General features: G+C 39.3%; 1 protein-coding gene across 1 annotated transcript; it reads left to right on the top strand.

Moving 5' to 3' along the window:
• Positions 1-10083: 10083 nt before the first annotated feature.
• On the top strand, positions 10084-12735 carry LOC123754940 (cuticle protein AMP1A-like). The gene is made up of 3 exons (XM_045737283.2): positions 10084-10119; positions 12033-12274; positions 12385-12735. The coding sequence occupies exons 1-3, from the start codon at positions 10111-10113 to the stop codon at positions 12590-12592; spliced, it is 459 nt and encodes a 152-aa protein (XP_045593239.2). The 5' UTR covers positions 10084-10110; the 3' UTR covers positions 12593-12735.
• The last annotated feature ends 10721 nt before the right edge of the window (positions 12736-23456 follow it).

Raw genomic sequence — 23456 nt, 5'->3', positions numbered from 1 at the left:
TAGGCAAATGCAACTAAACAGGAGTAAAATCTTGGTTTACAGCGTTGTGATTCGAACAGAAGTCGTCAGTGAAGCACTTGCTCCGGAAGTGTTCGAACGTCATGAGTTGTGAGTGATGTGTAAACCATTTTTTCATTCATCAACATGGGGTTAGGCGGGTGCATGGAATCACGTTTGGGTCTTTGTTTGGAGGACGGGTTGAAAATCTGCAAATTTAACCTTTAACCTTAAAGGACGGGTTGGGAAACAGTAGTAATACTGTTTCCCAGTAGGTAGAGCGGCAAGTACCAGTTTATGTGGTCGGCGGTTCGAGGTTCCGATTGTCTAAGTGAAGAGGAATAGGAGAGGAGCTATCAGAGAAAAGCGCCAAGCCCTTACGACTATATCGCACTTGGAAGGGATCAGGATAAGGATTTGGGATGGGTCGGGGGGAAGGAATAGTGCCCAACCACTTGCACGGTCGGGGATTGAACGTCGACCTGCATGAAGCGAGACCGTCGCCCTACCGTCCAGCCTAAGTGATTGGGTTGAAATGTTATTATGTTCGATAATAATGCAGAAGCATTTGATCAGCAGCTTTGGATGCATTATTGTATCTCAGCAGAAGACTGCAAAACTCCAGGTACCTAATAATAGCTGGATATATGTAACCTCTATCATTAGATACGGGACTTTTACATTAGTGTTTAAGGGAAATTCGAAGGCAATTAATACAGCTGATGCCATCTATTGGCAGAAAACAACACTATCAACAGGCCAAGTCGATAGCAGCCGTAAGATACATCTTATGTCATCCATCGCCATAAAATTACACTAACAACTAGCCACCCTATAAGATACAGCTGGTGCCATCTGTTGGCATAACATTGCACTATCAACAGGCCAACAGCAGCCCATAAGGCGGGTTGTTGTGCTGAAGGAAGAATTCCCGTGCTTGTATTTCATTGGTAGAAACTCGTTGTTGACATTCTCCACGACAGCCAATCACAGGAAAGGATTGGTAAAATGCTCAACTCTCTTAATAATATTTTCAACTTTAAGAACACTTGCGCCGTTTATTACATCCTGTTTCAATTCTAATCTTCCAAAAAAGTTAAGTTTTCAACCATTTGAAATGGTTAATTAAGTTAAATGAAATATTGCAGGATAATTTTTCTCATAAAAAAATGGCTTGGCTACCTAACCTGTGACGTCATCAGTTTGTGGGCTTTAGGCAAAATTCTGCCAATAGATGACACTTCTTGTCAAGTACACACATAATCATTTTCAAATTATTTACATCAGTCTGTTATATGTATACCAGCAGGAGTAGCAAGCAGTGCCTGCGATAGTCTGTCTCTCCCCCTCTCCCCATTCTCCCGTCTCCCCTACACCCTCCCCCATCTTACCCACTCCCCCGTCTCCCCTACACCCTCCCCCATCTTACCCCCCACTCCCCCGTCTCCCCTACACCCTCCCCCATCATACCCACTCCCCCGTCTCCCCTACACCCTCCCCCATCTTACCCACTCCCCCGTCTCCCCTACACCCTCCCCCATCTTACCCACTCCCCCGTCTCCCCTACACCCTCCCCCATCTTACCCCCCACTCCCCCGTCTCCCCTACACCCTCCCCCATCACACCATCCCCACACCCTTCCTGCCATTCCTCCTACTCCCTCTCTTCCCTGCCCGCCTTCCAACACGAACTGAGAGGCATTTCCTTTCATATAATTATAATTCATTATGTCGGGGGACAGGCAGTGTATACAGGTACTGTATACAGGTACTGTATACAGGCAGTGTATACAGGCAGTGTATACAGGTACTGTATACAGGTACTGTATACAGGCAGTGTATACAGGTACTGTATACAGGTACTGTATACAGGCAGTGTATACAGGTACTGTATACAGGCAGGGTATACAGGTACTGTATACAGGTACTGTATATAGGCAGTATATACAGGTACTGTATACAGGTACTGTATACAGGCAGTGTATACAGGTACTGTATACAGGCAGTGTATACAGGTACTGTATACAGGCAGTGTATACAGGTACAGTATACAGGCAGTGTATACAGGTACCGTATACAGGCAGTGTATACAGGTACTAAATACAGGCAGGTGTATACAGGTACTGTATACAGGCAGGTGTATGCAGGTACTGTATACAGGCAGTGTATACAGGCAGTGTATACAGACAGTGTATACAGGTACTGTATACAGGCAGTGTATACAGACAGTGTATACAGGTACTGTATACAGGCAGTGTATACAGACAGTGTATTCAGGTACTGTATACAGGCAGTGTATACAGTGTATACAGGTACTGTATACAGGCAGTGTATACAGGTACTGTATACAGGCAGTGTATACAGGTACTGTATACAGGTACTGTATACAAGCAGTGTTTACAGGTACTGTATACAGGCAGTGTATACAGGCAGTGTATACAGGTACTGTATACAGGTACTGTATACAGGCAGTGTATACAGGTACTGTATACAGGTACTATATACAGGCAGTGTATACAGGCAGTGTATACAGGTACTGTATACAAGCAGTGTATACAGGTACTGTATACAGGCAGTGTATACAGGCAGTGTATACATGTACCGTATACAGGTACTGTATACAGGCAGGTGTATACAGGTACTGTATACAGGCAGTGTATACAGGCAGTGTATACAGGCAGTGTATACAGGCCTGTATACACTGTATATATATATACAGGTACTGTATATATATATACAGTACATGTTAGGCTGCTATCGAGGTCCTCCCTCTCCCCTTCCCCAGGGTCGACTTACTGACCGTCCTCACCATGTAGCCACACAACATGCTGACTAGTCTCTTAGTACCTATTTATTGCTAGGTGGACAGGGGTATAAGGTGACAGAAAACACGCCCAACCCTCTCTGTCCCAATGGGAGATCCGAACCCGGAATTCTTGATTGTAGATCGAAAACGAACCAGGCTGTACTACTGGGCCCTCCAGGATATATAATAGGAGGGCATTCGGGTAGTGTCCGGGATACTCTCTCTCTCACTTCTTCCCTGTTCTTTACCCTCTATCCTAACTTCCCCTCTCTTACCTTCCCCCTCCCTTCTTTCCCTCTTTCCTTTCCTTTCTCCTCTCTACCCTCACTCCTCATATCCTTATCTTTTCCCCACTCCAACCTCGAAAATTTCCTCCCCTCAAAAATGGATTTTTTTCCATTTATATATATATATCTGTGTGAAAAGTGTACTCGGCTGACCGCGTTCTCTTCCTCACTATTCTCCCTATCACCCTTATATTTCCCTCGTCCCCATCCCATTGGTCCAACTCTCCCCTTTCTCTCAGAAAATGTATTAATATGAAATATCCTCTCCCCCGATCTTCCCTCCCTTTCTCCACCTTCTCTTCCCTTTCTCCTCTTCTCTACCTTTCTCGGCCCCCTTTCCTCCCCTCTTCCCCTCTGAAGAGGGGAAGTCAGTGAGGCCCGGCGCCTCACTGGAGTTAGCCTCACTCAGCTGAGCATAGTGATTTGTGTATTTAGGAGATCGGTGTCTACCCCTGTTGCCTCCTTAAGAACAATTGGCTCCTATTGCGACACTCATGCAGGAAATCCTGTAAAGTATGAAATTTTGGTTTTGTTTTTCAGATCGTTTTTCGACAGTTTCCATCTGTTCGTAACATGTTCCGAGAGCGAAAGGAGATTGAGAAGAGAGAGAGAGAGAGAGAGAGAGAGAGAGAGAGAGAGAGAGAGAGAGAGAGAGAGAGAGAGAGAGAGAGAGAGAGAGAGAGAGAGAGAGAGAGAGAGACAGACAGACAGACAGACGGACAAACGGACAGACGGACAGATGGACAGACAGACAGACGGACAGATGGACAGACAGACAGACAGACGGACAGACAGACAGACAGACAGACAGACAGACAGACAGACAGACAGACAGACAGACAGACAGACAGACAGACAGACAGACAGACAGACAGACAGACGGACAAATGGACAGACGGACAGATGGACAGACAGGCAGACGGACAGACAGACAGACAGACAGACAGACAGACAGACAGACAGACAGACAGACAGACAGACAGACAGACAGACAGACAGACAGACAGACAGACAGAGAGGAATGGGAGATGGATTGGGAAGGAGGTAAGGGAATAGGGAGATGGAAAGAAGGGGGTGGCAGAGAGAGGGAGGGTCAAGTGGGAAGTGGTGAGAGAAGTGTAGCTGGAAAGGGGGGAGGGAGTGGTGAGGGGAGAGGAGAAAGTAGAAGGGAAGAGGAGAGAGTGCGCAGAGCGGGAGAGGGGGGAGGGGGAACCATTGGAGGAAAGGGAAAAAGGATGATGTAGGGGAGAGGAAGAGGCGAGGTGAGGGGTGAGGGAAGGAGAGGGGAGAATGGTGAGGGAAAAGAGGAGAGAGATGGAGGCGAGAAGAGAAATAGGAAGAGAGACCTGAACACCTCGTGGTATCCTCTTGTGTACAGCTATAGGAAGGGAACTATCAGGAGAGAGCGCCAAGCTATTATGACTATATAGCACTGAATGGGATGGGGTCAGGATAAGGGTTTGCGATGGGACGGGGGGAAGGAATGGTGCCCAACACTTGGACGGTCGGGGATTGAACGCCGACCTGTATGAAGCGAGACCGTCGCTCTACCCTCTAGTCCAAGTGGTTTGACATACAGCTATAGGAAAGAATGCATTTTTGTATATCCTTATGTCCGGGGTTTTGTGTATGATGAATTGGTGGCAGGTGGCTGTCAGAGACAGGTTGGGGTCAGACTCATTTCTTTCCTCTAATTGGATTGGTTCCTATTGCGACACCCAGCGAAAACCTTAACGTGAAATAGAGGTTCGGTTTACCATACAGTTTATCTGCAGATTTCAACTGTTCATCACAAAGTCAGTTTGCAAGTCCCGGTGACGGATCACATGCTCCTGTTTGATAAACCATCCTGCGAGATGAGAATTTATACTATCATATAGCTAGCTCTTAATACAACTATTCTTTTGTTTTACACTGGCGGGTACAGGAACAGACAGCTTCTGACTCCTCTAGCAAGACGAGAGCTTCCCCATCCCATAGTTCACGTTAAGCCATAACCAATCTTTTATCCTGGAACACAACCCGCCAGTCAGTAAACAAATTGATACCAATTACTGTTGGGTGCAGTCAATCCTTTCTATCCAGGACTCGATCCAATACACATCGCTTACAAGGCTCGGGGTGAATGTGTTACCACAGCGCCACCATATAGTCCTTGGTAGCTGCTGCATAAATGTAGATGTATGTACATGTGTTTAAAAAAAATCCGTGACCCACAGCAATTTTACAGACTTACATTAAAATAACAATAGTAAAAATAACGTTCCGGTTAATGTGTTTGCTTGGGCGTATATTGCATGTATTTACCTAGTTGTACTCACCTATTTGTGCTTGCGAGGGCTGAGCTCTGGCTCTTTGGTCCCGCCTCTCTACCGTCAATCAACAGTGTACAGGTTCCTGAGCCTATTGGGCTCTATCATATCTGCACTTGAAACTGTGTATGGAGTCAGGCTCCACCACATCACTTCCTAATGCATTCCATTTGTCAACCACTTTGATACTAAGGGAAGTGTGTGTGTGTGTGTGTGTGTGTGTGTGTGTGTGTGTGTGTGTGTGTGTGTGTGTGTGTGTGTGTGTGTGTGTGTGTGTGTGTGTGTGTATGTGTGTGTGTGTTTGTGTATTCACCTAGTTGTATTCACCTAGTTGTGTTTGCGGAGGTTGAGCTTTGCTCTTTCGGGCCGCCTCTCAACTGTCAATCAACTGTTTACTAATTACTTTTTTTTTTCTCCACACCACACCACACACACACACACACACACACACATACACACACACACACACACACACCAGAAAGCAGCCCGCGACAGCTGACTAACTCCCAGGTACCTATTTACTGCTAGGTAACAGGGGCATTCAGGGTGAAAGAAACTTTGCAAATTTGTTTCGTCCTGGTGTGGGAATCGAACCCGCACCACAGAGTTGCGAGTCCTGCGCGCTATCCACCATGCTACCAGGCCCCCTAGGGGGGGGGGCCTGGTTTGTGTGTGTGTGTGTGTGTGTGAGGGAGAGAGAGAGAGAGAGAGAGAGAGAGAGAGAGAGAGAGAGAGAGAGAGAGAGAGAGAGAGAGAGAGAGAGAGAGAGAGAGAGAGAGAGAGAGAGAGAGAGAGAGAGAGAGAGAGAGAGAGAGAGAGAGAGAGAGGTGCCGTTGGTGGTCTTACTGTAATGTACAAGACTAACATTCTCAAAGCTCCGGACCTGGCCCTACTCCGTGGACAACCAGAAGTTGGCAACAGTAGCACTAGGCTCTCAACCTTCTACAGTCTCATACTGGATCTGCCTTTCTCAAGAACATCAGCGATAATTCATTCCTAGGCTGACTCGCATCTATAATTTGTTCGCTCAACAGGTTGATACACGGGAGATCAGGTCAACTGATAACATGAAGGCTCTGGCCCACAGTTGGCTTTAAGCTCATTCTGTTCCTTATATGTTTGTTACCTAATGCTGTTAATGAATAAAGTTTATCCCTATTGATGCTTATAATAGGCTCCTGAAATGAATGGGTCTTTAGGATTAGGTTTCAAATGAGCTGAGGCAGGATTACAGCTCTTGCTTGCAGTTTCACCAGGTGCTTTATATAATAGGTCACTATGTGGTAGTTAGCTTCAAAGTACAATTTCATGAAATAAATGAGTCTTCAGGAACAGGCTTCAGATGAGTTGAGGCTGGATAACAGCTCTTGCTTGCAGTTTCACTAGGTACACCACCAAATGACAGCCCTACTGAACCCTAGTCTTAGTTGAAAAAAGAGTGAGAGAGAGAGAGAGAGAGAGAGAGAGAGAGAGAGAGAGAGAGAGAGAGAGAGAGAGAGAGAGAGAGAGAGAGAGAGAGAGAGAGAGAGAGAGAATGAGAGAGAGACAGACAGACAGAGACAGACAAAGACAAACAGACAGATAAACAGTCAGACAGACAGACAGACAGACAGACAGAAAGACAGACAGACAGGCAGACAGACAGACAGACAGACAGACAGACAGACAGACAGACAGACAGACAGACAGACAGACAGACAGACAGAATAAGTACAAAGTGGGAGTGAGGAAGAAAGTGTGAAAGAGAAAGAGAAGGAAAGATTAGATAGGGGGAATTAGACGGGTATTTACTAAATGGGGAAGTACTCCAAATAATTAATTCAGTATGAAGAAGAGACATAATTGATAGAGAAGAAAGTATTTGTAATTATCAAGAAACAATCCACAGTGCGATATTGATGACAAAAACTAGACAATGTAGACGGTCTTCAACTTACTCTCGATGTCCTTCAACCCACCGTTAATATCACCTAGGGCCAAAATGAATTACATAGGGAAAAGAGATAACAGGTTACTTTAAGAGGTATATATCAATTATATGCTTGTAAATAAAAGATAACGTTAATATGATACTGCAGGAATACTCAAGAAGAAAAAATTACTATTAAAAACCTAACAAATGAAAAGAAAAATAATTATAGTGGAAAATTTCAACTGTAAAGAAAAAGACTGGAGGGCTTATAAGGCTGGAACTACAAACAAATGAAAAATTAAATTCGGAAGTTTGGTGATGAGCTCATTTCTATGCCAAAATGCAATTGAAATAACAAAAACAAAGACAGGAATGTGCATTTTCTTCTATAACTATTTTTGACAAAAGTTGAACAAATCATCAATTATTGCAGACGAAGACACAATAATACTGCAAAGAAACCTAACTATTAAAGAGTAAAGCATGTTGAACTAATGCAGAGTTAAGAGTTACAAAGTAATGATATATGCCATAAATTATCTTCACTGTATACGCCCGGAGAACCAGGAGGAATAAAAAGTGGTTGGCTTGGAACAGGTATTGAAAAGCTGTGAAAATTTGAGAGAAAGCTTGGAATCAGTTCAGGAAACATTCAGACTTATCAAAGAGTTTAAAAGCAGAGAATTTTTTTTTTATTCTTGCAGAAACAAATAAAAAAAACAATATGCGAAGATAACAAAAGAGTTAAAGACACGGCAGATGGCATACTGGCTCTCATACGAGGCAGTTCCTATTATATCCGCTCAGACTTACTAATATAGTTTAAGGTACGCCAGAAACACTTAAGATATGCCATCTATTATGTTACATGGAAACTTGTTCCATAGATAATCCACCCGAATATCAACCAGTATTTACCCATGTCTTTCTTGAACGTAAAATTATGCTATTTATATCCATTGTTTCATGTTCTATTTTGAATGGGTATATCACCTTGTTAATATTCCTGTTGTTATACTTTTATTCATTTGCATATTTCAGTCATGTCATCCATAAGTCCCGCTCGTCTAGAAAACGCATATTAGTTTTTTTTTCATCTGTATTCATATGAAAGGTTTCTAATTCTAAGGATTAACTTTGTCATCCTTCTCTGAACACGTTAAAGTGCGTTCATATACATTCTATAGTTTGTAGACCAAAAGTGAAGGGTATAATCAAAATGGTGACGAACAAAAGCTGAAGAATAACATTAGATGTTTTTCTGCTAACGTTTCTGGAAATATATCCCGGTATTTCTTTTGCCTTATTCCTAACATTTATGCATTGATTTTTTGGCTTTAGATAATCATTTAGATTATTATCATTTAGCATAATTATTTAGATAATTTAGATTAATCAAGATTAATCATTTAGATTAATCATTTAAGATAATCATTTAGATAATTTAGATTAATCATCATGTTCTTGTTCACTGGTCCTATGGTCGGTTGGGGTTCTGGTCCACTAAAATTCTGGGGCCAGATTCACGAAAGCACTTACGCAAGTACTTAGGAACGTGTACATCTTTCCTCAATCTTTGACGGCTTTGGTTACATTTATTAAACAATTTACAAGCATGAAAACTTGCCAATCAACTGTTGTTATTGTTATAAACAGCCTCATGGTGCTTCGGAGCTCATTAACTGTTTGATAATTGGAAACAAAGCCGCCAAAGATTGAGAAAAGATGTACAGGTTCGTAAGTGCTTTCGTGAATCTGGCCCCTGGTCCATTGGTGCTCTATTCGACTGGGGTTCTTGTCCAATGATGTTCTGCTCAACTGGAAATCTTGTTCACCAGGATTCTGGTCCAATGATGTTCAGATCCACTGCTGCTCTGGTACACTAGCATTCTGGTACATTTGTATTTTGGTCCATTTTGTTTTCTGGTTCACTGGTGCTCTGGTCCATTGGTGTTCGGACCCAATGGTTTTCTGGCCAAGTGCTGCTCCGTTCCAGTAGTATTCTGGTCAAATGATGCTCTGATCCACTTGTATTCTGATCCTAGAGTGCGCTGACCCACTTATGTTCTAGTCTACCTGTGTTCAGGCCCACTGGTGTTCTGGTTCCCCTCGTACGTTAGTCTGCAATGGATTCTTTTTCTCAGTTCCTTTGTTTATGTCAAATTTTTGCCAAGCGCTTCACAAACTTTTCCTTATATTAATTTCCTCATTCCAAAAATTACAAGAACTACGAATAACTCTTAAGAATGAGAGCATGTTATTTTATAATAAAATAAAATATTGGAATGGATTGTAATTTTTTTATATTAATAACTTCTGTCGAGGTCAAATTCATTATGTTATTTAGACTGGAACTATTACTGAAGTGTCTATCTGTCACCCTCCAACCACTCGTTAGTATGGGTCGCTGATCCAAGTTAATTAAAGAAACACGAACCTCAAAACATTTACTATTAAATTTTTGTTGTGAAGTATTATTAATTGTTTGTAGGGAATTCATTGATGATTTGTATCAGCAAAACAATATATTACAAAAATGTTTTATTATCATGTGAGCGTCGCTGTAACGAAAGTACGAAGAGAAGTAGAAAGGATAAAGAGGGTGGGGCTCGTCGGAGGTCGAGGATCGTAAGTTCAGCTTAAGACACTGGCCTTGAAAATCAAAGGTAGTGAGAAATATAGGGCGAAGATTGCCTCAGCAAGTGAAGCTGGCAACTGCGTAGGTGTAGGCGTCTGGGGACTATATATACGTGGCCTCGGACAGTGTAGACATCAGTGTTTGAACACCTCAGCCAACATGAAGTTTGTGAGTACCTGAATACATACATATATATATATATATATATATATATATATATATATATATATATATATATATATATATATATATGTCGTACCTAGTAGCCAGAACGCACTTATCAGCCTACAATGCAAGGCCCGATTTGCCTAATAAGCCAAGTTTTCATGAATTAATATGTTTTCTCTAGTTTTTTTCTTACGAAATGATAAAGCTACCCATTTCATTATGTATGAGGTCAATTTTTTTTTAATGGAGTTAAAATTAACGTAGATATATGACCGAACCTAACCAACCCTACCTAACCTAACCTAACCTATCTTCATAGGTTAGGTTCGGTTAGGTAGCAGAAAAAGTTAGGTTAGGTTAGGTTAGGTAGGTTAGGTAGTCGAAAAAACATTAATTCATGAAAACTTGGCTTATTAGGCAAATCGGGCCTTGAATAGTAGGCTGATAAGTACGTTCTGGCTATTAAGTACGACATATATATATATATATATATATATATATATATATATATATATATATATATATATATATATATATATATATGTCGTACCTAGTAGCCAGAACTCACTTCTCAGCCTACTATGCAAGGCCCGATTTGCCTAATAAGCCAAGTTTTCATGAATTAATGTTTTTTCGTCTACCTAACCTACCTAACCTAACCTAACCTAGCTTTTTTTGGCTACCTAACCTAACCTTACCTATATATATAGGTTAGGTTAGGTTAGGTAGGGTTGGTTAGGTTCGGTCATATATCTACGTTAATTTTAACTCCAATAAAAAAAAATTGACCTCATACGTAGTGAAAAGGGTAGCTTTATCATTTCATAAGAAAAAAATTATAGTAAATATATTAATTCATGAAAACTTGGCTTATTAGGCAAATCGGGCCTTGAATAGTAGGCTGAGAAGTGATTTCTGGCTACTAGGTACGACATATATATATATATATATATATATATATATATATATATATATATATATATATATATATATATATATATATATATATATATATATATATATATATATATATATATATATATATATATATATATATGTCGTACCTAGTAGCCAGAACGCACTTCTCAGCCTACTATGCAAGGCCAAATTTGCCTAATAAGCCAAGTTTTCATGAATTAACTGTTTTTCGACTACCTAACCTACCTAACCTAACCTAACCTAACTTTTTTGGCCACCTAACCTAACCTAACCTATTAAGATAGGTTAGGTTAGGTTAGGTAGGGTTGGTTAGGTTCGGTCACATATCTACGTTAATTTTAACTCAAATAAAAAAAAAATTGACCTCGTACATAATGAAATGGGTAGCTTTATCATTTCATAAGAAAAAAATTAGAGAAAATATATTAATTCATGAAAACTTGGCTTATTAGGCAAATCGGGCCTTGCATAATAGGCTGAGAAGTGCGTTCTGGCTACTAGGTACGATATATATATATATATATATATATATATATATATATATATATATATATATATATATATATATATATATATATATACATATATATATATATATATATATATATATATATATATATATATATATATATATATATATATATATATATATATACATATATCATAAATTATTTAAAGTTTCAAACATTTTGATCAATGGTAATCATATAAATTTTTAGTATATAAATATTATAAGCAAACAATTTTCTTTACAACTTAAACTATTTTGACATTGCATTACTCACCCTAATATATCTCCTATGAAAAGTGATGCTAAAATAGTTACAATATTCATAAGAAAGCTTTATCATTCATATGCATTTAGTTTAAAAGGAAAAATGAGCAATGCAACGAAGCTAAATGGAGCAAGAGTTTTATAGAGAAATTCTTGTTAATTATTTCTAGTAATTAATTTCGGTGTGTTTGTTGAGCAGGTGATTCTCGCCGCTCTTGCCGCCGTGGCCACCGCTGCCCCCCAGGGGGGTTACGCCGCCCCAGCCGCTCCTTCTCGCTACAGTGAGTCTAGCGAGGAAATCCCCATCCTGAGGGACGACCGTATCCACGAAGAGGATGGCAGGTACAACTTCGATGTCGAGACTGGCAATGGCATCACGTTGTCCCAGTCTGGCTCTCCCGACGGTCCCGAAGGCGCTGTAGTCAAGTCCGGAAGCTATTCGTGAGTGCAATTACAAGATAATGATGGTGTGAGCTATTCTCATATATCATATTAATCTAACAGAACACAGATATGTATTCTACAGTTCTCAAGAGTATTCTATATTACAGCTACACTGCTCCTGACGGCACACCCGTTCATGTGAAGTTCGTCGCTGACGAGAACGGCTACCAGCCCGAGTCTGACCTGCTGCCAGTGGCTCCTGAGTTCCCCCACCCAATCCCCCAGTTCGTGCTGGACCAGATCGCCAAGGCGGCCGCAGAAGACGCTGCTGCTGCACGCTCTGGTCCCTCTGCCAGCTATGGTGCTCCTCAGTAATGTTTTTATTTCTGTTCTGGGAAAATAGCATAAAAGTTTCTTTTTTAACTTAAAGAAGATTCAAAACTTATGCTGTACAAATATATGTATTTATGAACCAATATGTATTTATTATGCAAATCATAATAAATTTGCAAGATAAATTATAATGTTTATCATCCAACATTTATTAGTGGTTGTGAGTGATGAAGGAAAATATTCAACGTTAAACGCCAAATTGAACCTTCAGCATCAGGTATCTTGCTTACGAAGGTACATTAAGAACACTGACTCTACTGACCTTGAATTTGTAAAGGAAGGCGACGTTGCTGATGGACAGAATGAAAGAAAAACACAAACAAGTAGGATATTAAGAACGTGTAAAACAATTAAATGAAGCGAGAACTCGAAACTACGGACTAAAATATGAATAATTTATACATGAAAGGGCTACAAGTATACTTTGGTTCAGCAAAGAAGTCTGTAATATATATATATACTGTATATATATATATATATATATATATATATATATATATTTATATATATATATATATATATATATATATATATATATATATATGTATATATATATATATATATATATATATATATATATATATATATATATATATATATTTATATTTTATATGTTATACCTAGTAGCCAGAACGCACTTCTCGGCCTACTACTATGCAAGGCCCGATTTGCCTAATAAGCCGAGTTATTTTCTTTTTTTCTTCAAAAAATTGTTTCCAATTGGTTTACTTGAAATATTATTAATATATTATATAAGTGCTTTATTATGCATTTGATGGTTACAAGATATACATGGGTTGATACAAAAATAATAATGCAAAAAGGTGCTTAAAAGTTATGGATCTCTTGAAAAACACAACAATGGGAAACATTGATGAATGTCACAGACGGGTTCGATCATTGTTGCAAGTCAAACACTTCTTCGAATTCCTCTGAAGTTGGACTAGTGCCCAAGACGCAACAGGCATTTCCCCTCTGAATCGCAACACTGAGGCGCTGGAACAAGAAACTTTTTGCTCTCTGGTCTTTTGTAGCGCTGATCAATTTGTCCCCCAATTCCTTCAGGAACTTCAATGCACATTTTCCCCACGAACCGAGGGTCTCCGAGCCGATCGGAACAAAGCTGTAGCAGTGTGCTAGACCTCTGTATTTAATAATTTTCTGCGATTCCCTGAAAGGAGCAGCACCACCGCTTTCACGTGTGCTGTAGTGGAGGTAGGTACTGGCCAGTGTGGCAGCGCACGTGTAGTCCCATACCACTTGCTTACCATCCTTCCAAGGTAGCAAGGTGACCCCATCAGGGCGCTTCTGAGGGTCGTTAGGTCTGGATAAGTGTGGTTCTCTTTGTGCCGGGCAGCGGGCTGTGGCGAGGCTCCTCTTGATGATGTCGTTGACTTCTTCATGTCTTGCAATTTTACCCTGTGATTTACGACATACCAGACCATGACGACCATATTGGTCTGCCATCGCAGTTCCGCAGATACACCTATGTTCGGTGAGGATGGGGGCGGCAAGGCGAAGGGCAACTCCAATGCTGAGAGCGTCATGACTGAGGCGAGTTCCCAGGGCTGCACTGGGCACAGCAAATAAAAAATCCCCGGCGTGGGGTGCTGTTACCGCTAGGAGTAATTCTAGTAATACTTAATAATACTACTTAATAACTTAATAAGTAATACTTACTTATATTAAGAACATAAATTATTGACTTAGTTATGTTAGCTTACGTTAGGTTAAGATAGATTAAGTTAGGTTAAGTAGGGTTGGTTAGGTTCGGTCACATATCTACATTAGTTTTAACTCAAAAAAGAACTTTATCCCTTAAAAAAATTAACTCATACATAGTGAAACGGATAGCTTTATCATTTCATAATAAAAAAAATAAAAATATATGTAAATTCGGATAAACTTGGCTTATTAGGCAAATCGGGCCTTGCATAGTAGGCCGAGTATTGCATTCTGGTTACTAGGTTCAACATTATATATATATATATATATATATATATATATATATATATATATATATATATATATATATATATATATATATATATATATATATATATATATATGTCGTACCTAGTAGCCAGAACACACTTCTCAGCCTACTATGCAAGGCCCGATTTGCCTAATAAGCCAAGTTTTCCTGAATTAATATATTTTCTCTAATTTTTTTCTTATAAAATGATAAAGCTACCCATTTCATTATGTATGTGGTCATTTTTTTTATTGGAGTTAAAATTAACGTAGATATATGACCAAACCTAACCAACCCTACCTAACCTAACCTAACCTATCTTTATAGGTTAGGTTAGGTTAGGTAGCCGGAAAAGTTAGGTTAGGTTAGGTTAGGTAGGTTAGGTAGTCGAAAAACAATTAACTCATGAAAACTTGGCTTATTAGGCAAATCGGGCTTTCCATAGTAGGCTGAGAAGTGAGTTCTGGCTACTAGGTACGACATATATATATATATATATATATATATGTCGTACCTAGTAGCCAGAACTCACTTTTCAGCCTACAATGCAAGGCCCGATTTGCCTAATAAGCCAAGTTTTCATGAATTAATATATTTTCTCTAATTTTTTTCATATGAAATGATAAAGCAACCCATTTCATTATGTAAGAGGTCAATTTTTTTTTATTGGAGTTAAAATTAACGTAGATATATGACCGAACCTAACCAACCCTACCTAACCTAACCTAACCTATCTTTATAGGTTAGGTTAGGTTAGGTAGCCGAAAAAGTTAGGTTAGGTTAGGTTAGGTAGGTTAGGTAGTCGAAAAGCAATTAATTCATGAAAACTTGGCTTATTAGGCAAATCAGGCCTTGCATAGTAGGCTCAGAAGTGAGTTCTGGCTACTAGGTACGACATATATATATATATATATATATATATATATATATATATATATATATATATATATATATATATATATATATATATATATATATATATATATATATATATGCGAACAAGCCTGAATGGTCCCCAGGACAATATGCAACTGAAAACTCACACCCCAGAAGTGACTCGAACCCATACTCGAAGTTATATATATATATATATATATATATATATATATATATATATATATATATATATATATATATATATATATATACATATATATATATATATATATATATATATATATATATATATATATATATATATATATATATATATATATATATATATATATATATATATATATATTAGTATATTTTGGTAGCAGTCTTTCCTGTAGACATATATTATTGAATATGACCGAAAAAATTTCGGTCATATTCAATAATATATATATATATATATATATATATATATATATATATATATATATATATATATATATATATATATATATATATATATATATATGTCGTACCTAGTAGCCAGAACGCACTTCTCAGCCTACTATGCAAGGCCCGATTTGCCTAATAAGCCAAGTTTTCATGAACTAATATATTTTCTCTAATTTTTTTCTTATGAAATAATAAAGCTACCCATTTCATTATGTATGAGGTCAATTTTTTTTTATTGGAGGTAAAATTAACTTAGATATATGACCGAACCTATCCAACCCTACCTAACCTAACCTAACGTATCTTTATAGGTTAGGTTAGGTTAGGTAGCCGAAAAAGTTAGGTTAGGTTAGGTTAGGTAGGTTAGGTAGTCGAAAAACAATTAATTCATGAAAACTTGGCTTATTAGTCAAATCGGGCCTTGCATAGTAGGCTGAGAAGTGAGTTCTGGCTACTAGGTACGACATATATATATATATATATATATATATATATATATATATATATATATATATATATATATATATATATATATATATATATATATATATATATATATACAGAGAGAGAGAGAAAGAATATTTTGCTATATGTAATTATTTTTTAAACATTTTTTAATTGACATTAAGGATAAATAAGGGATTAAACGGTTTGAACCATGACCTAACATGATCTTTTAATGCATGAGAGGCATTATTGAAAGTTCCGCTCCCTCCCCTTCCCCCCCCCCCCCCCGATGGAATTACTGACTGTTCCTGTGATGCAACCCCATAGTAAGCTAACTCCTGGGAACCTATTTACTTCTAGGTGGACAGGGGCATAAGACGACAGGAATAAGATAATGAAAGTGTTTATCTCACAGGTAATAATGCAGAAGCATTTGATCAGCAGCTTTGGATGCATTATGATATCTCATCATCAGAGGATAAAGGAACTGCAAAGATCTAGGTTCATATGCAAGTTTATTGAGACAATAAAATATATCTCAAAGGGATAGAATAGCTTAGGCTATTTCTACCCTCCTCTATTTCAAGTTCCTCAAGCGGGCACAAATCACATTACAAAATATCACATTTTACATTGCAGGTTAAAATAGTAAACAAAGCAGATAAGTGTTACACTCTTGGAGAAAAGTGCTTGTAACTCCTAAGTATTCTGTCAATCACACCATTGTCACACATTGAAACAATTTGATGTGGTACACTACTTATTTCCTTATTTCTATAGTTATCAATCAGTTGTCACTGTAATACATAATGTTCTAAGTTGTGGGCGTGCGGCATACTACATAATTTACACTCCTTATGTCAACAACTGACAACAACACCGTATTGCCAGGTATATTTGAATCCTACTCTTAAAATCATGTAAATTGATTTTTCCAAGTAAACATTCATCTACCATAAGTGAAGGACGAATTTGCATTTATTATTGCATAATACTTACGTGTGTTACTGCTGTCCACCAGTGCGGTTCTTTCAACTATTTTTTCAACCTCGTGGATCACCTTTATTCTTGTCTTTATTTGTTTCAAAGTTTTCTGACCCGAAGCTCCAGGTACCTAATAATAGAAGGATATAAAACCTCTATCATTAGGTACGGGACTTATACATCAGCGTTCAAGGGAAATTCGAAGGAAATAATACAGCTGAGGCCATCTATTGGTAGGAAAGTACACTATCAACGAGGCCGGGTTGATAGCAGCCGTAAGATACAGCTGATGCCATCTATCGCCCTAAAATTACACTAACAACTAGCCACCCTATAAGATACAGCTGGTGCCATCTGTTGGCATAACATTGCACTATCAACAGGCCAACAGCAGCCCATAAGGCGGGTTGTTGTGCTGAAGGAAGAATTCCCGTGCTTGTATTTGATTGGTAGAAACTCTTTGTTGACATCCTTCCTGACGGCCAATCACAGGAAGGAATCGGTAAAATGCTTCACCCACTTAATAACATCTTCAACTTTTGGACTCCTGGTTACACCTTGACGCCGAGTGGACGTCAGGACTCCTCCGATTGGAAGCCGCCTGATCACGTCTTGTTTTCTCGTTTTGGCTTTGCTACTGCCGTTTGGCATACCTATTCAACGGTCCAGTTGTTCGACGCCTGGCGCACATATCGCCTTGGGTCACGGGATTGTTGATAGTTTTTTTGACGTGTACTGGCTGGTTCTCCAGGCGGGGTAACGGTGTTCGGGGGCCGGCTTGGCCGAGAAGTGCCGGGGGTTGGCAGGTCTTTGTGGGCTCCTGGTGTGCCCTCAGCCGTGGTGGGCGGCCGGCTTTTGCTCTGTCGGAGGACACTGGATGACTTTTTGCGTTTAAGTTGAGGGCCGAGTTTTGCTTTTGCTACCAGGTGTTCTCTGTGTGGAGCGGGGCCGGTGCTTGTCACCCTGAGGGACTCCTGGGGCTCCCCAATCATCTGCTCGTCTGTGCGTTTATTTGCCGTATGGTATGTCAGTTTCTAGTGATTGGCGTCACTTGTTTCGCGTTTTGGCGTTTCACCTTTCCTGGCTTCGCGATTCATCCTTAACGGGTACGCCGGGGCGCATCCGATCCCACGATCGTCGTCGCCCCTAAATCAACAACAACAACAACAACATCTTCAACTTTAAGCACACAAGCGCCGTTTATTATATGCTGTTTCAACTCTTATCTTCCAAAAAGTTAATTTTTCAACAATTTGAAATGGTTATTTAAGCGATAATGAAATATTGCCAGATATTACAGGTGTTATAAAAAATGACTTGGCTGGTCGGCCGAGTGGACAGCACGCTGGACTTGAGATCCAGTGGTCCTGGGTTCGATCCCAGGCGCCGGCGAGAAACAATGGGCAGAGTTTCTTTCACCCTATGCCCCTGTTACCTAGCAGTAAAATAGGTACATGGGTGTTAGTCAGCTGTCTCCTGGGGGTGCAGGCCTGGTCGAGGACCGGGCCGCGGGGACACTAAAAAAAAAAAAAACCCGAAATCATCAATCATCTCAAGATATACCTAACCTGTAACGTCATCAGTTTGTAGACTTTATGCTAATTTCTACCAAAAGATGAAACTTCTTGTTAAGTGCACTCGCAATCAATTTCAAATTATTTACATCAGTCTATTATATGTATACCAGCAGGAGTACCGAGCAGTGCCTGCGATAGTCTGTGTCTCCCCCTCTCCCCACATCCCCCCTCTTCCCTTCCCCTGTCTGCTTTTCCTTCTCGTCTCTTCCCTCACCTTTTCTCTCTACCACCCCCCACCTCTTTCCAGCTTCGTACACAGACCTTTTCATACATATATATATATATATATATATATATATATATATATATATATATATATATATATATATATATATATATATATATATATATATATATATATATATATTATATATATATATATACATATATATATATATATATATATATATATATATATATATATATATATATATATATATATATATATATTTATATATATGTCGTACCTAGTAGCCAGAACGCACTTTTATGCCTACTATGCAAGGCCCGATTTGCCTAATATGCCAAGTTTTCCTGAATTATTTGTTTTTCGACAACCTAACCTACCTAACCTAACCTAACCTAACTTTTTCGGCTACCTCACCTAACCTAACCTCTAAAGATAGGTTAGGTTAGGTTAGGTAGGGTTGGTTAGGTTTGGTCATATATCTACGTTAATTTTAACTCCAATAAAAAAAGTTAATTTTAACTCCAATAAAAAACCCATACTCCCAGGAGCAACTGGTATGTACAAGACGCCTTAATCCACTTGACCATCACGACCGTGATGTATGGGTTCGAGTCACTTCTGGGGTGTGAGTTTTCAGTTGCATATTGTCCTGGGGACCATTCAGGCTTGTTCGCATTTGTGTTCCTCACGTGTGCCCCAAAGAATGAGGTGATTTGGTAAAATGCTATGCCCAAGATTACTATCCGAGTGCCGGCGGTGGGGTGGTTCAAATAGCCTCGGCTATCACCTCATTTTGTCCGGTCGTGATGGTCAAGTGGATTAAGGCGTCTTGTACATACCAGTTGCTCCTGGGAGTATGGGTTCGAGTCACTTCTGGGGTGTGAGTTTTCAGTTGCATATTGTCCTGGGGACCATTCAGGCTTGTTCGCATTTGTGTTCCTCACGTGTGCCCCAAAGAATGAGGTGATTTGGTAAAATGCTATGCCCAAGATTACTATCCGAGTGCCGGCGGTGGGGTGGTTCAAATAGCCTCGGCTATCACCTCATTTTGTCCGGTCGTGATGGTCAAGTGGATTAAGGCGTCTTGTACATACCAGTTGCTCCTGGGAGTATGGGTTCGAGTCACTTCTGGGGTGTGAGTTTTCAGTTGCATATTGTCCTGGGGACCATTCAGGCTTGTTCGCATATATATATATATATATATATATATATATATATATATATATATATATATATATATATATATATATATAAACTGCAAACTCCACACCCCAGAAGTGACTCGAACCCATACAATGACGACCGTACAATAGATGATGATAGCCGAGGCTATTTGCCCATCATCATCATGCCTTGGGACCATTCAGGTTTGTTCGCATATATATATATATATATATATATATATATATATATATATATATATATATATATATATATATATATATATATATATATATATATATATATATATATGTCGTACCTAGTAGCCAGAACGCACTTCTCAGCCTACTATGCAAGGCCCGATTTGCCTAATAAGCCAAGTTTTCATGAATTAATTGTTTTTCGACTACCTAACCTAACCTAACTTTTTCGGCTACCTAACCTAACCTAACCTATAAAGATAGGTTAGGTTAGGTTAGGTAGGGTTGGTTAGGTTCGGTCATATATCTACGTTAATTTTAACTCCAATAAAAAAAATTGACCACATACATAATGAAATGGGTAGCTTTATCATTTCATAAGAAAAAAAAAATTGAAAAAATATATTAATTCAGGAAAACTGGGCTTATTAGGCAAATCGGGCCTTGCATAGTAGGCCGAGAAGTGCGTTCTGGCTACTAGGTACGACATATATATATATATATATATATATATATATATATATATATATATATATATATATATATATATATATATATATATGTGTGTATATATATATATATATATATATATATATATATATATATATATATATATATATATATATATATATATATATATATATATATATATATATATATATATATATGTTAATGTAATCGTTCCTAGCTCTGCTACTTCTAATCCTTGATTGTTGCCGCCGAAGGCGGCTAGTTTATTGTGCACCCCATACTCATCCTGTTGTCCTCTGTCCTTTGTCTTCTGTACTTCCTCCACTCCCTCCTACTTCTCATATTTGCTTCCCGACACTGTCTATTAAACCATGGGATATTATTTTCCCTCCAACTTTTTTCCTTTACTGTTGGTATAAATCTCCCCTCGGCCTCCTTTCATTTCCATACGAAATCATATTTCCATATGTTCATCATATTTTGCACTGTTTTTCCCCTAATTTCTTCCTCCCACTGCACTTCTCCCAGATAGTCCCTTATTCTTCTGTAGTCCCCTTTCCTGTAGTCATCATTACTACATGATGTAACTCTCCTTTCCCAGACCTCTTGTCCTTTGGTCACAATTTTAAGTTCCATCATGTAGACAATGACTAGGACACAATGGTCACTGGCTCCTAGTGGTATTTCATGTTCCAAATTCTCGATGTCTTCTACATTCTGGGTAAAAATCAGGTCTAATAGGCTCAGTATATCCCCTCCTCTTTCCCCTGTGTCTTCCTTCACATGTTGTGTTAGGAAAGTCCAGTCTATAACGTCTATTAACTTTGCTCCCCACATTTCCTCCCTGCCATGGGGATTCCTTGCTTCCCAATTGATCTTTCCGTGTGTCCCCCATGACCAGCAGTTTCTCTCTCATTCTATGAGCAATTGTTGCTGCCCTCTGCAGTTCATCTATACATGCCTTGTTTTTGTCATCATACTCCTGCCTGGGCCTTATTCTGTTTGATGGGGGATTGAAGATTATCAAGATCACAATCTTCTTCCCATCTGCTTTCAAAGTTCCATGTATGGAGCTTGTGCTTTCATTGGTCCCCCGATTTTCCAGGTCTTCAAACTTCCCTTTCCGCTTTATTAGGAATGCCACTCCCCCTCCCTGTCTCTGTGTACTTTCTTTTCTTATTACTTGGTACCCATCTGGAAAGATTGCATCCGATATCATGCCATTTATTTTAGTCTCCACTATTGCGCTCCACTATTTCCACTATTGTACTTACCTAATTGTGCTTGTGGGGGTTGAGCTCTGGCTCTTTGGTCCGGCCTCTCAACTGTCAATCAACTAATATACAGGTTACTGAGCTTACTGGGCTCTATCATATCTACACTTGCAGCTGTGTATAGAGTTAGCCTCCACCACATCACTTCCTAATGCATTCCATTTGTCTACTACTCTGACACTGAACAAATTCTTTCTAACGTCTCTATGGTTCATTTGGGCACTCAATTTCCACCTGTGTTCCCTAGTGCGTGTGCCCCTTGTGGTAAAAAGCCTGTCTTTATCTACCCTATCAATTATTCTGGGAATCATGTATGTGGTGATCATGTCCCCTCTAGCTCTTCTGTCTCCCAGTGACGTGAGGTTTAATTCCCGTAGTCTCTCCTCGTAGCTCATACCCCTCAGTTCGGGTACTAGTCTGGTGGCAAACCTTTGAACCTTTTCCAGTTTAGTCTTATGCTTGACTAGATATGGACTCCATGCTGGAGCCGCATACTCCAGGATTGGTCTGACATATGTGGTATACAAAGTTCTGAATGATTCCATACACAAGTTTCTAAAGGCCTTTCTTATGTTAGCTATCCTGGTCTATGCCGCTGATGTTATCCTCTTGATATGAACTTCAGGGGACAGGTCTGGCGTGATATCAATCCCCAGGTCTTTCTCTCTCTCAGACTCCTAAAGTATTTCATCTCCCAAATGATACCTTGTATCTAGTTTCTTACTCCCCTTCACCTGTCTTCATTACATTGCATTTGCTTGGGTTAAACTCTAACAACCATTTGTTCGACCATTCCTGCAGCTTGTCCAGGTCTTCTTGAAGCCTCAAGCTGTCCTCCTCTGTCTTAATCCTTCTCATAATTTTTGGATCGTCAGCAAACATTGAGAAGAATGCGTCTATATCGTCTGGGAGATCATTTACGTATACCAGAAACAGGATAGGTCCGAGTACAGAGCCCTGTGGGACTCCACTGGTGACTTCATGCTAATCTGAGGTCTCACCCCTCACTGTAACTCTCTGCTTCCTATTGCTTAGGTACTCCCTTATCCACTGGAGCGCCCTACCAATTACTCCTGCCTGTTTATCCAGCAAATATATAAGCCTTTTATGGGGTAGTGTGTCAAAGGCTTTCCGACAATCCAAAAGAATGCAGTCCGCCCATCCTTCTCTTTCTTGCTTAATCTTTGTAACCTGATCGTAGAACTCTATTAAGCCTATGAGACAAGATTTACCCTCCC

The sequence above is a fragment of the Procambarus clarkii genome, chromosome 28 (genome assembly GCF_040958095.1).
Source record: "Procambarus clarkii isolate CNS0578487 chromosome 28, FALCON_Pclarkii_2.0, whole genome shotgun sequence".
Classification (NCBI taxonomy): Eukaryota; Metazoa; Arthropoda; class Malacostraca; order Decapoda; family Cambaridae; genus Procambarus; species Procambarus clarkii.
This window is presented reverse-complemented; position numbering and strand designations above follow the sequence as displayed.